This window comes from Melanostigma gelatinosum (assembly GCF_949748355.1).
Source record: "Melanostigma gelatinosum genome assembly, chromosome: 4".
Lineage (NCBI taxonomy): Eukaryota > Metazoa > Chordata > Actinopteri > Perciformes > Zoarcidae > Melanostigma > Melanostigma gelatinosum.
The window spans coordinates 17734911-17746110 of NC_136637.1; the positions used below are offsets into that span (position 1 = coordinate 17734911).

Sequence of the window (11200 nt, forward strand, 5' to 3'; positions counted from 1 at the left end):
GAATAGGTGTTACACCTTTAAATCAAGCCAGGGAGGTGAAAACTCCAGCTTGATGTTGAAGCTCCCTCCAGCCTGGCTAAAATAACTGAGGTTGTAGAGATCAGTTGGACCAATCCTCCTTGTCTTTTATCACGTGTATCAATTCTGTGTCAATCTATTTTTTCCCCCTGGGGATACATAAAGTACATATCTATCGATCTATATCTATCAATTCTGTGAGCAGGTATTTGAACCCTAACGTTATTCTCCCGTGCCTTTCATAACATTTCTGGATTTGTGTCGGGTATTATCGATTCAGCGCAAAACTGCAGTTCTCTTTGATGGTGGAAATCCATTCCCAAATCATGCAATTCTCACTTGGCTTTTTTTGTTGTTGCAAAAGAGCATATGTATTTGAATTGCTTCACTTCATGCATTTATATGATATAATTATTCTCATCACATAGCCCTTCTCACAACCTAGCCCCTTCATACCTTTCGGACCTCCTGCGCGGACACACTCCCACCCACAACGATCAGATCCACCGACGCCAACCTCCTCACACCCCCTCTGTCCAAGCACCGGACCTGGGGGGGGACAGGGCCTTCTCCATTGCTGCCCCCTCCCTCTGGAACCCTCTCCCTCAGCACCTCAGACATTCTCCGTCACTCGCCACTTTAAAAACTGCACTTAAAACTCACCTATTTAAATCTGCTTTTAACCTGTGATGCTAGTTATGCATGTTTTTGTGTTGTTTCTTACTGTTATGTCATGTATCTGCCTTTCTTATTGTTATTGCTTTTTATTGTCTCGGTTTTTACATGTAAAGTGCTTTTGAGTACCTTTTTAAAGCGCGATACAAAATAAATGTATTATAAACTATTATTATATATATACAGACACACACACATACTGCATATATAGTGTGTTTATTTGAAGTATATAATAATATGTCCAATTCAACAACATTAACCGAATATGGTGTCATAAAAATTATCATATTAGCCAATAAAATGATAAAATCAGAACCGGGCGAAATTGTTTGTATTTAATTTTTTTAAATAGGTTTTGATGAGCTAGATGCTATTCATTTACAGAAAAAAAACATCCAGCTTTAAATGACATCTTTATAATACAATAGTTTACCAATCTGTCTTTTATTTTGTTGACGCTGTGGGCGTTTTCAAACTTGCGTCAGCAACTGTTTCCGGTGGTCACGTAAGGTAGGCTTCTGTTATCAACAGTGTGAATAAGGGGCAAAAGCAAGCGTACAGTAACAGCCAGGGGTGGTGTGTGATTGGAGAACTGTTTGTACACGAACCGCATGTTTCATCCAGGCCACCAGCGCGATTCTTTTTTAGCCATAGTTTCTTTTTTTTCCATGTTCGCTCGAGCAGGATGTCTTCCCAGGGTGTCATGGACCGGCTGCCGAAGGTCATTGTGGCTAGCTTGACTAAATGATAGCGGACGCTAGCTAACTTTAGTTGTATTAACTAACCTCACAGACGAATAAAGACGTGCCGCTACCAGTAACCTCAGTACTGCAGCACCGCTGCACACCATTTACGGTCGAAAAGGCGAAGTTAACTCAAAGCTAACTCATTCACTGCGGAGTGTTTAACCATGCTGAACAGAAACATTTCATAACAACCTCATAACATTTTAAATTGAACATGTATTAAAGGGCCAAACGCAAGTATCTTCAAACTTTTACAATTCAATACGTTCTTCTCGCAAATTCTGCATGATTGTCATCTATTAACAATCGATTATTTCACATAAAAAAGTCCACATTGATTATTGGCATGCCTGTTTGTGTCGACGTTAGCTGAAGCTATGCTATCTCAGTTATCTCCCACCTGTCCTGCGTTAGTGGAGACAGTACAACCATTTAGATTAAACTGAAACAAGTACTGGGGGGCGAACCAAGTGTAAACAAAAGTACAGTTAGGTGGTCACGTTTCATCACGTGTTAGGACGTTATTCTCTTTCACAGTGGCGTGTAGTCTTGTTATTGCTCGACTTGTAATGGGGTTTGGCAAGACTCATGTAAACATCCAATCTGAGTTAATTACGAGCATGTGCACTCCTAATCCTGGATTAGCACACAAACCTGACTATGCCAGGCGTCCTACGGAGTGAAACGGCTACATCCGAGACGTGGTTAAATCAGAAACTGTATCGACGACTATAACAATGGAAATGGGTCTTTTCAGACCAGCAGTTATCCTCCAAATCATTGCGATGCTAACTATTAGCCTTCAGTTTGCCCCTTCCTGTGAAATCTTCACGTTTCAGAGGTTACTGTGCAAACCCACCTCGGTAGTGTCAATCCTGTAGAGTATATCAGATTTTAGTCGATTCAGATGTACACCAAATGCCTTGATATACTGCAACTGTGTTTTGTCTTTTTCAGAATGGGGAACTTTACATCCTCCCCATCTCTGTCCAGCACATCCTGTGTACAGCATGTTAAGGTAAGTGGATGCTCACAGGTCTGTTACCTTGTGCTGTGAATCTCTCTGCAACCTATTTTTAATTGTCTGCTACATTTTGCATTAATATATGTAACCACCAGCATGCCATAGCATTGTAGTCAGCTGTGTTTCTTCTGTCAAATCTGTTATGAAGTGGCACTACAGTTTTCTCACTCATTACACATGAATAATGGGACTATTTAATAATTCAGCTTTGCTTCAGCAACTCCTTTGAGGCCCGGTACGTTCAGTCTATTTCTGTGTTCTACTGATATTTAATAAAATCTATTTTTTTTTGTTTTGTTGCGTGACCTTTCAGGAGATGGTGTCGCAGAACTGTGTTGTGATATTTTCCAAGACCACGTGTCCTTATTGCAAAATGGCCAAGAAGGTGTTCAATGAAATTGGTGCGACCTACAAAGTGATCGAACTGGATGAGCACAACGACGGGAGGAGAATGCAAGAGGCCTTAGCTCAGATGACCGGTGCCAGAACGGTAAGAGCCTCCTGTTGGGTTTTGGGTTTTGTGTATTTAATTTCAGCATCTACGTAAACACGAATCAAAACATGCAGCTTGTTTGTTCTGGCAGCTCTGCATTGAAGTTACTTTTAGATTACTTGATTCGTGTTTTTTTTGGACAGCAGCGAAGGCTCCGGAATTTTATCCTGACTCAAAATAGCTGAATCTGTAATGATAATTTGAACATTTTCTATAAGGCTTAAAATATATAGGTACAATTCTATGTTAAGTGAAATGTCACCGGTACATTACGTCTGTATAATATACACTGATGACACTAAACATGGTTTGAAAGTTGCAATATGTAGATTGTTTTAAGATCAAAATGAGTCTTAAATTTACGCGGGCAGTATGTATCACAATCATGCAAGACCCCGAAACACATTTCATATTTAGCTTTTATTTTATTTAAGTGCTGATTCGCTGTGTTCGTCCTCTTCTACCTCGACGGCTGTGGAAGTTGTTAATAAGTTGAAATAGGCACAGCTTAACTCTTGATTCTAGGTTTCTTTTGAATATGTTGCATAGTTCTAAAACACATGATTTGTCGTTAAGTAAAATAATTAAGTGATGAGTAAAACGGATCAAAATAACAACTCTTTGTATTGCACTTCTCACAAACGTAAGTTGCAAATTCCACAGCCAAAATGCAGCACAAACACAGGACTGCAAAACATAAAGAAAGGTATTTGAATCTGGGGATGTCCCGATCAAGTTTTTGTGGGCCTCGATCCAATTCAGAGTCCAAACTGATACTTCCGTTTACCTAAATGTTGATTAATGTCTGACACATTGAAATAACAGTTGTAGACCACTAAATCTAACACGCCTTATTGTTCACGAGCTACTTGATCCAAATACGTAGATTAAGGAGAGGTGGACAAAACGAGGGAGAGTTCGGTCCAGAAAAGGTTTTCGTCTGCTTTGTTTTAGTTGATACTGATCCGTTAACATATGCTTATGACAAGAAAGTATGTATAACTGCACTGAAACTCATCTCTTTTCTAACAACTGATGTTATGACCTGATTTGTGTGTTCAGGTGCCGAGAGTCTTCATTAATGGAAACTGCATCGGGGGTGGCTCTGACACCAAACAACTCCATCAGCAGGGAAAGCTGCTGCCCCTGATCCAACAGTGTGCTCCCTGCTGTGCTGCCGGCAGCTCCGACGGCTCGGGCAGCGGGCAGTTCGAGGCGGTTAAATGACTAACCGTTCTTGTAGCGTTATTCAATCCTGTATTTACTAAATGTTCGCTTGATCTCGTCCTACAAGTTGAACATTGCTTGAGCATGTTATTTATTTATCAAAGTGCTTTTGATACTTGATGTTAGGCTACATACATTTTCATGCAGGGATGTACAGTATTCTTATTAAAGTTGTCATCTTTTAAAGAAAACCTGTGGAACTACTTCTCATCTGCATGGTTGTTTTATTGAACAATATTACAATCATAAAAAGAAAAACATGATCTCGCTCAGCGTCAAGCATCAGCGTCAAGCATCATCAAACTGTGAACATCGTTGGGTTGTGAAGCCTGTGCCTGTGACTCAATACTCATTATTTGAGGTAATTTTTTTTGTTGTAAGATTTAAAAAACTGCGGATATCCGTTTTGAACATTACACAAAATTGTGAGAAATGTTCATTTGTTTTTAATTTGTCTTCGAAGGAATTTCAATGTCATTTTAGCAAAAGCTATACTGTCTTCATTAGGTGAATAGTAATAACTTAACAAGTCTTGATGCTGGTCAGTGTTATGAATGTACAGATTCATGGGGTGTGTACAACAACAACTCGAAAATGTTTTCTTAATACCAAGAATGTTTTTTATTAATAAATATGAATGAAACCACCGTCAGCCTCCCATGGTTTTGCGTTTTTAACTAAGAGTCCTGAATTTGTCATCCCCGTCGTCTTAGGCGGGCGGGTATTGTGTCTAGTTCATACGAGGGCAATGTTTAGTTTACAATAGGTCATTCGTTTTTATTTTTCTCTTTGCAAATGTTGGTACGTGTATTTTCTTTAAATGCTGCTCGTTGCCAATGTTTTGAAGTAAATATGTAAAATATATGTGTTACACGCTACACGGTATACGCTGTGCAATAAAACACGTGCACCCGCATTGCTCACATTTGCACGGCATCACGTTGAGGTCACTCCAGTGCTTCATTGAAATTAGCTTGACTAGCGGGCACTGCTAAGCTAGGATATTAGCATCTCGTATATGTGCACCGTAGGTTGAATATACATTGTAAATAATGACTGGCAGCGCAGGAGAGTGGTGTCTGATGGAGAGCGACCCCGGCGTGTTCACAGAACTGATTAAGGGTTTCGGTGAGTGACTGGTACCTCAACGTTAGCTAGCTCTGCTCATTCAGTGCACCGTTTGCTATCAGACATCGCTAGCTAGATAGCTTCTTTAAAGCTAACGGCAACTTCTAAATTAGCTACTGTTGATTTTCCTACGCTTAAATCAATAAAATGCCATGCAGATTGAACCGAAATACTCGAGAGGCGGTCTATTCCAAACAGCCACCCAAAACGCTGCATATTGTAAACAGTTGCATGTAATAATTGGGCAGCCATAGCTAACGTTAACTCAATTAGACAAGCTAACTAGCTAGCATTACTCAGCGTTCAAAACAACGGCGCGTGGAAACAAATCCCTCGTGAATGACATTTGTTGTGGTTTGCTCTGCAGACTACCCGCCAGTGGGAAAATCAGCTCACTTAATTGACGTTCGGGAAGACCTTACTTCAACATTTGCTGTAAAAGTGTGAATAAATATGTGGTGCTTTACTCGTCCTTGTCAGGTTACAAAGGCGCCCAGGTTGAAGAAATATGGAGCATGGAGCCAGAGAACTTCGACAACTTGAAGTATGTTAATACCTGCAGCCTCGTTACATTGCACGCTCCCTTCTCAAGACAGGCCTTTTAAATGCATCTGCTCTGTTACAGACCAGTTCATGGGTTGATTTTCCTCTTCAAGTGGCAGCCAGGCGAGGAGCCAGCAGGGTCGATCGTTCAGGACTCTAGGCTCGACCAGATCTTCTTTGCAAAACAGGTAGAGTTACCTCTGTCGTTAAATACATCATATTTTAATATTAGCAAGACAGTGTTATTTTGCAGCTCTAGTGTAAATAACATTCTGCCAACTAACTTTGGAATCATCATACGGTAACTGTAATGATTCATGCATTTGCTATCCGTTGCACCTTTTTACAGTTTGATTGTTCAAATTTCTATGGGGGTGTGATGTGGGCTCTTTTGAAAAATATTTGCATGAATAAGGGGGTATTCTATCTATCCAATTCACTGTTGTGTATGCTATCTGTGTGTTTTCAGGTCATTAACAACGCCTGTGCCACCCAGGCAATAGTCAGCGTTCTGCTCAACTGCTCCCATTCTGACATGCTGCTTGGAGACACACTGACGGAGTTCAGAGAGTTTTCACAGAGCTTCGACGCCGCTGTACGTTCATGGTATTTTTCTCTTGAATCCAAAAAACACATTAAATATATATTTTATCGAAAACTACGAACCTCCCTTTTTGAACTTAAGTGACGCCAGTAACTCAAATAATAAGCAGTAAATCATTCATGCAGTGAACAGAGCTTTCCCACTGGAGCAGTGATGTATTACACAACTCGCTGTTATTTCCCCTTCCACTTGCAACCTTGACAGTTTCATCCTCTTACCTTGATGACTCAGTTGTCTGTCCCACAAATGTTGAAAAGATCCCGGCTGAAAGTGATTTTTGATGCTCAACTTCTCCTTTGATGTGGAAAAGTTCCAAGGAGAGACACTTTTTCTGCCTCGACGAAGATGCTGTGTATCGTTTTTATTTGAGTCTAAACCAGTTTATAAATGGCAACAATTAATTAAGCAGGAAAACTAGCGGGAGTGGAATCACCGCTTCGAACAATCTGTATATTTCTAGGCAAGATGTAGAAGCAACAAAACAGTAATTTATTCAAATGAGTACATTTTTTAAATATTAGACAAACTCATTGAAAAATAATTGGATGCATGTCATGTTACGAGACACAGGAATGTATAACGTGTTCCTTCATGATGCTGCTGCATCTTTGAGGCTAGGGTCGTACAGTCAGCATTATAATCCTGCTCCTCCCGCTCTCCTCAGATGAAAGGTTTGGCTCTTAGCAACTCCGAAGTGATCCGACAAGTTCACAACAGCTTTGCCAGGTAAGCTCCCGCTCATATCATAGTCAGCTGGAGAGACAGTCTGTTTGATTGGCTTACTGCTATTTCTAGCTCCTCATTCTAACTCTGTAGAAAGCGATTGGCCAATTTGTTGCTCATGCATCTGGCTGGGTCAGATGTTGGTCACCCCGAAACTTTGTCAGTGCCGGTTCTCTTATGTAAGAAATGGAAAATACAAACATTTTTGGTTTTGTCACGGCGTAGCACTTTCTCCACCTGATAACATTTTTATTGGAACATTCTGTACATCACGTTGATTTGTTGATTGGGAGTTAGTTTTGTTGGAGCAGAGTGCGTTTCTAAATCCCTACGTGTCACAAAACAACAGCTTCTACAGATGTATGTGTGATTCATGACGATTATCTTCGATGTCGGTCTCACTATTGTGCGCTGTCTCGTATTTACAGGCAGCAAATGTTTGAATTTGATGCAAAGTCGTCAGCGAAGGACGAGGACGCGTTTCACTTTGTGAGCTATGTTCCTGTAAACGGTCGACTATACGAGCTGGACGGACTCCGAGAGGGACCAATTGACCTGGGTGAGCAGAATAATTGCTATTTCTCTATTATTGCTTTACGCTTTCAGCGCCAACACGGGCAGTTATGTCCCTCGGTGTGCGGCCCTCCAATGCACAGTTTCTATCTGGTTGGCCATGGCCCATTTCCCCTAAAACTGTCTCTTTTTAAGGATGATGTACTGGGCAGTTACTGTATATACGGACACCTATTATTCGTCCCTGTCTGTTTTTCACCAGGTACATGCAACCAGGATGACTGGATCAGCGCGGTTCGTCCTGTGATCGAGAAAAGAATACAGAAGTGAATGTCTTTAGTCTTCACATACATTTTAGATGAATGTTAGGTCAACCAGATGCTTCCTGTCACAGTTGATGTGGTTTTAATGACTCTTTTAAGCCAATGAGTAGTGAGACAATTAATAGAGATAATTCATGTAAAGCTCTGGTGCAGAAATTACGAGTTTTTTTCATCCATCTTATTTGATTTATTTGCATTTTTTTTAATAGTTTGTATTCTTATGAAGCAATGATCGTATTTTCTCTGTATATACAGACATGAGATATATGTATAATACTGTACTGCCTTGACTTTCTTGAGTTCATCCTTCTATACTTAGTAAAACTGTATTATTGTTTCCCTCTTCAGGTACAGTGAAGGAGAGATCCGATTCAACCTCATGGCCATTGTGTCGGACAGAAAGATGATATACGAGAGAAAGATCGCAGAGCTCCAGACCCAGCTTACTGAGGTGAGCAGAAGAGCTCAACCAGTGCACACATGACAGAGTAATATGTCTGTTCACGTCTCCATGTGAGGCTGCATGGGAAATGCATCACATGTCAGATTTCATAAATTGGAGGACAAAACCATGTTGTGCTCAAGAAGAAGATGAAAAGAGCTGTCTCCAGTATTCTTTGTCACGTCGTATTTGTCCACCACACACGTGTCTGATACGACTACTCCGTTTTTAATACAATCTAGTGCAATGATGCAATCTATAACAATCTCAGAACATTATGAAAAGAAGTATTCGGGACAAGGAAGTCAGGGAATCGGGTGGATTTCTAATCAGAACTTGCCTTTATGGAATATATAAACATTCTCCCTTTAGAGAAGGGTCAAAGTGTATTCCCCCCCCCCCCCCCCCCCAAGCTGAAACGTCTTGTTTCACTGACCTGCTTCTGGCTGAAACGTGTAGTCTAGTTACACCTGATGCCACACCCAGCGTCATTATTGAGTTTATTATTGCTGTCGGAAATGTGCTCCGTTGCACCTGTAACGGTGATGTCAAAGTATACCGATCACAGGTCAGCATGACTGCAGCAAGGTGAAGCATTCAACCACTGGAGGTCAGCAAACACAAGGTTTAACTTCATACATCAGGAAACCTCATGCAAACACGTTAAAGGAGTGGAGTATTTTTGCTGCTTCATATTCACTGTCTCCTTCAGTTATTACTAATGAAACTATGTATATATATATATATATATTTTTGTTTTTTTCCCCCCTTGTGTTCCCAGGATGAACCGATGGACACAGACCAGAGCAGCACGTTTCTTAGCTCCATCCAGTCTGAGATTGCCAAGTACCAGCTCCTTATTGAAGAGGAAAATCAGAAACTTAAAAGATATAAGGTGGGTTTCTCAAACACCACATTCCCGACTACTACTACATGCGACATTCACTGTGATATAAATGCAGAAGAAATGGCCCATAAGGCCACAGTGTGTCTTTCCTGTGGAAAAATACCTCTGGAATAACCAAGAGCACATTATGAATGTAGAGGCTGTGTTTACTGTAGTCGCCTCAGAATGTAAGAGGGCTTTCTAGTCACTTGTGTGTTTTCTCACAGATTGAAAACATTCGGCGAAAGCACAACTACCTTCCATTCATCATGGAGCTGCTGAAGACACTGGCAGAGTACCAACAGTTAATACCTTTGGTGGAGAAGGTATTTGCTTTTCTTCAACATGACTTGCCTCCTATGCATGCGTGTCAGACTCCAGACATCGTTGGGTATTCCTATTCGTTATTTTTAATGGGATATCTTGTAGTTCTAAGGGACTCTCGTCAATGTCGACGGTCTCGGGGAGGAAAAAATAATCAACAAAGAAGATGAAATTGCCAAAGCCTTTCAGCTTCAGTGTTTATTCTAACCACTAGAGGGCATAAGTGAATGTCTCACAAGCGTGCCATGCCCAGTTCATGAATAAGACAATTGTTTCTACAATTCTTTGTGTGTTTTAATCAACTACAGCAATTAAAATTAAATGCAAATCTTTGTTTGTTTTTTTGTCACTAGGCGAAGGAGAAGCAGAGTGCCAAAAAAGCCCAGGACGCCAAGTGAACAACAACAACAACAACACACTTCCAATAGAGAAGCCTCTAATCACACACATCCAGAGCGACAGTCCCCCTTTCATCACTGAGCCACATGCAGATACTGTTCATCATCGTGTCACTGACCGCGGACGGTCTGCAGCACTTCCTCACCGTGGTGAACCATTAACTGCACTGCACGTGAAGCAGAGAGACTGTACGGCCAAACACTCTCTCCGTGTGTGTCCATCGGCTCTAATGCATGTAGAAGGAATGATGTGCTCAAATTATGTTCAGTCTTATTTTCATAATAAAATGTCTAGATGTTTGTGAATTTGTGTTTTTAATATCCTGAATTCCAAAACAGCGTTTCAGTTCTTAACTCATTTGCAGATTTCTTTATTTATTTCCCTAAATGCTCCCCACAGATGAATTCATTCTGCAATCAGACTTCGTGGTACAGCTTTGTCGCCACCTACTGGTAAAAATAAGGCTTACATTTACAGTACATTACAAAAAGCCATCTGCCAAAATGAATATCAAACATTTTAAAAACAATGTAGCAATGGAATCTGCCACAGAGGGTTGGGCAGTAAAAACGACATTAGACAAATGCATTGTCTGTTTGGTGTCTTTGTAAGATTTGTTGACAATAAGAAAATCAGAGGAGAACACCAGCCTTATCCTCTGAATTCAGTGGTTCTAACTGTTTATGAATAAGTGGACATAGTTGAATTATTTCCAGTCAGGAACATTCTTTTTCTGCAGTTGTACACCTTATTGCAATAAGTAGAGGTCTCAGATGTATCAGTAAAGGTGGATGACTCATGAAAAATATGAATGGCATGTTCTAAATCTGTCAATCATGGCTTTGTCCCATTTGAAAAAGCCACTTTTTCTTGGTTTATCTTTCTCTGAAAGATTCGCATGAATAATTTGATCTTGAAATAATCAGAATTTGAGGATTTCGAATGCAAACTGGGACAGAACTCGGCAGCTGAAGAAATATAGGACAGCATTCACTGCTGAGGAATGCAACGAGACAGACCTATACATGTGAATACCTGTCACCTTTACCCCGAACAAAAGTAGCTGAACATAATAGCAGGTCATTCGGGAGGTGCACCGTTAGCTGGGGAAGGAGGCAATGGCTGATTGGAA

The 11200-nt window shown here is 40.6% G+C and overlaps 2 protein-coding genes across 2 annotated transcripts; both read left to right on the forward strand.

The window, feature by feature from the left end:
- The first annotated feature begins 1239 nt into the window (after positions 1-1239).
- Positions 1240-4824, forward strand: glrx2 (glutaredoxin 2). Its single transcript, XM_079267712.1, has 4 exons — positions 1240-1414; positions 2397-2457; positions 2777-2953; positions 4019-4824. The coding sequence occupies exons 1-4, from the start codon at positions 1305-1307 to the stop codon at positions 4181-4183; spliced, it is 513 nt and encodes a 170-aa protein (XP_079123838.1). The 5' UTR covers positions 1240-1304; the 3' UTR covers positions 4184-4824.
- A 298-nt stretch (positions 4825-5122) lies between these two features.
- Positions 5123-10373, forward strand: uchl5 (ubiquitin carboxyl-terminal hydrolase L5). Its single transcript, XM_079267002.1, has 11 exons — positions 5123-5311; positions 5792-5855; positions 5937-6042; positions 6324-6449; positions 7123-7184; positions 7610-7740; positions 7957-8020; positions 8366-8468; positions 9241-9354; positions 9573-9671; positions 10023-10373. Exons 1-11 carry the CDS (start codon positions 5236-5238, stop codon positions 10065-10067), a joined length of 990 nt encoding a protein of 329 aa, XP_079123128.1. The 5' UTR covers positions 5123-5235; the 3' UTR covers positions 10068-10373.
- The last annotated feature ends 827 nt before the right edge of the window (positions 10374-11200 follow it).

Excerpts from the sequence above, each read along its gene's own strand:
- glrx2 (XM_079267712.1), top strand. The coding sequence starts at position 1,305 with ATGTTTCATCCAGGCCACCAGCGCGATTCTTTTTTAGCCATAGTTTCT. Across the intron at positions 1,415-2,396 it reads TCATGGACCGGCTGCCGAAG|AATGGGGAACTTTACATCCT; the intron begins GTCATTGTGGCT and ends TGTCTTTTTCAG. Across the intron at positions 2,954-4,018 it reads AGATGACCGGTGCCAGAACG|GTGCCGAGAGTCTTCATTAA; the intron begins GTAAGAGCCTCC and ends TTGTGTGTTCAG.
- uchl5 (XM_079267002.1), top strand. The coding sequence starts at position 5,236 with ATGACTGGCAGCGCAGGAGAGTGGTGTCTGATGGAGAGCGACCCCGGC. Across the intron at positions 5,312-5,791 it reads AGAACTGATTAAGGGTTTCG|GTTACAAAGGCGCCCAGGTT; the intron begins GTGAGTGACTGG and ends CGTCCTTGTCAG. Across the intron at positions 5,856-5,936 it reads GAGAACTTCGACAACTTGAA|ACCAGTTCATGGGTTGATTT; the intron begins GTATGTTAATAC and ends GCTCTGTTACAG.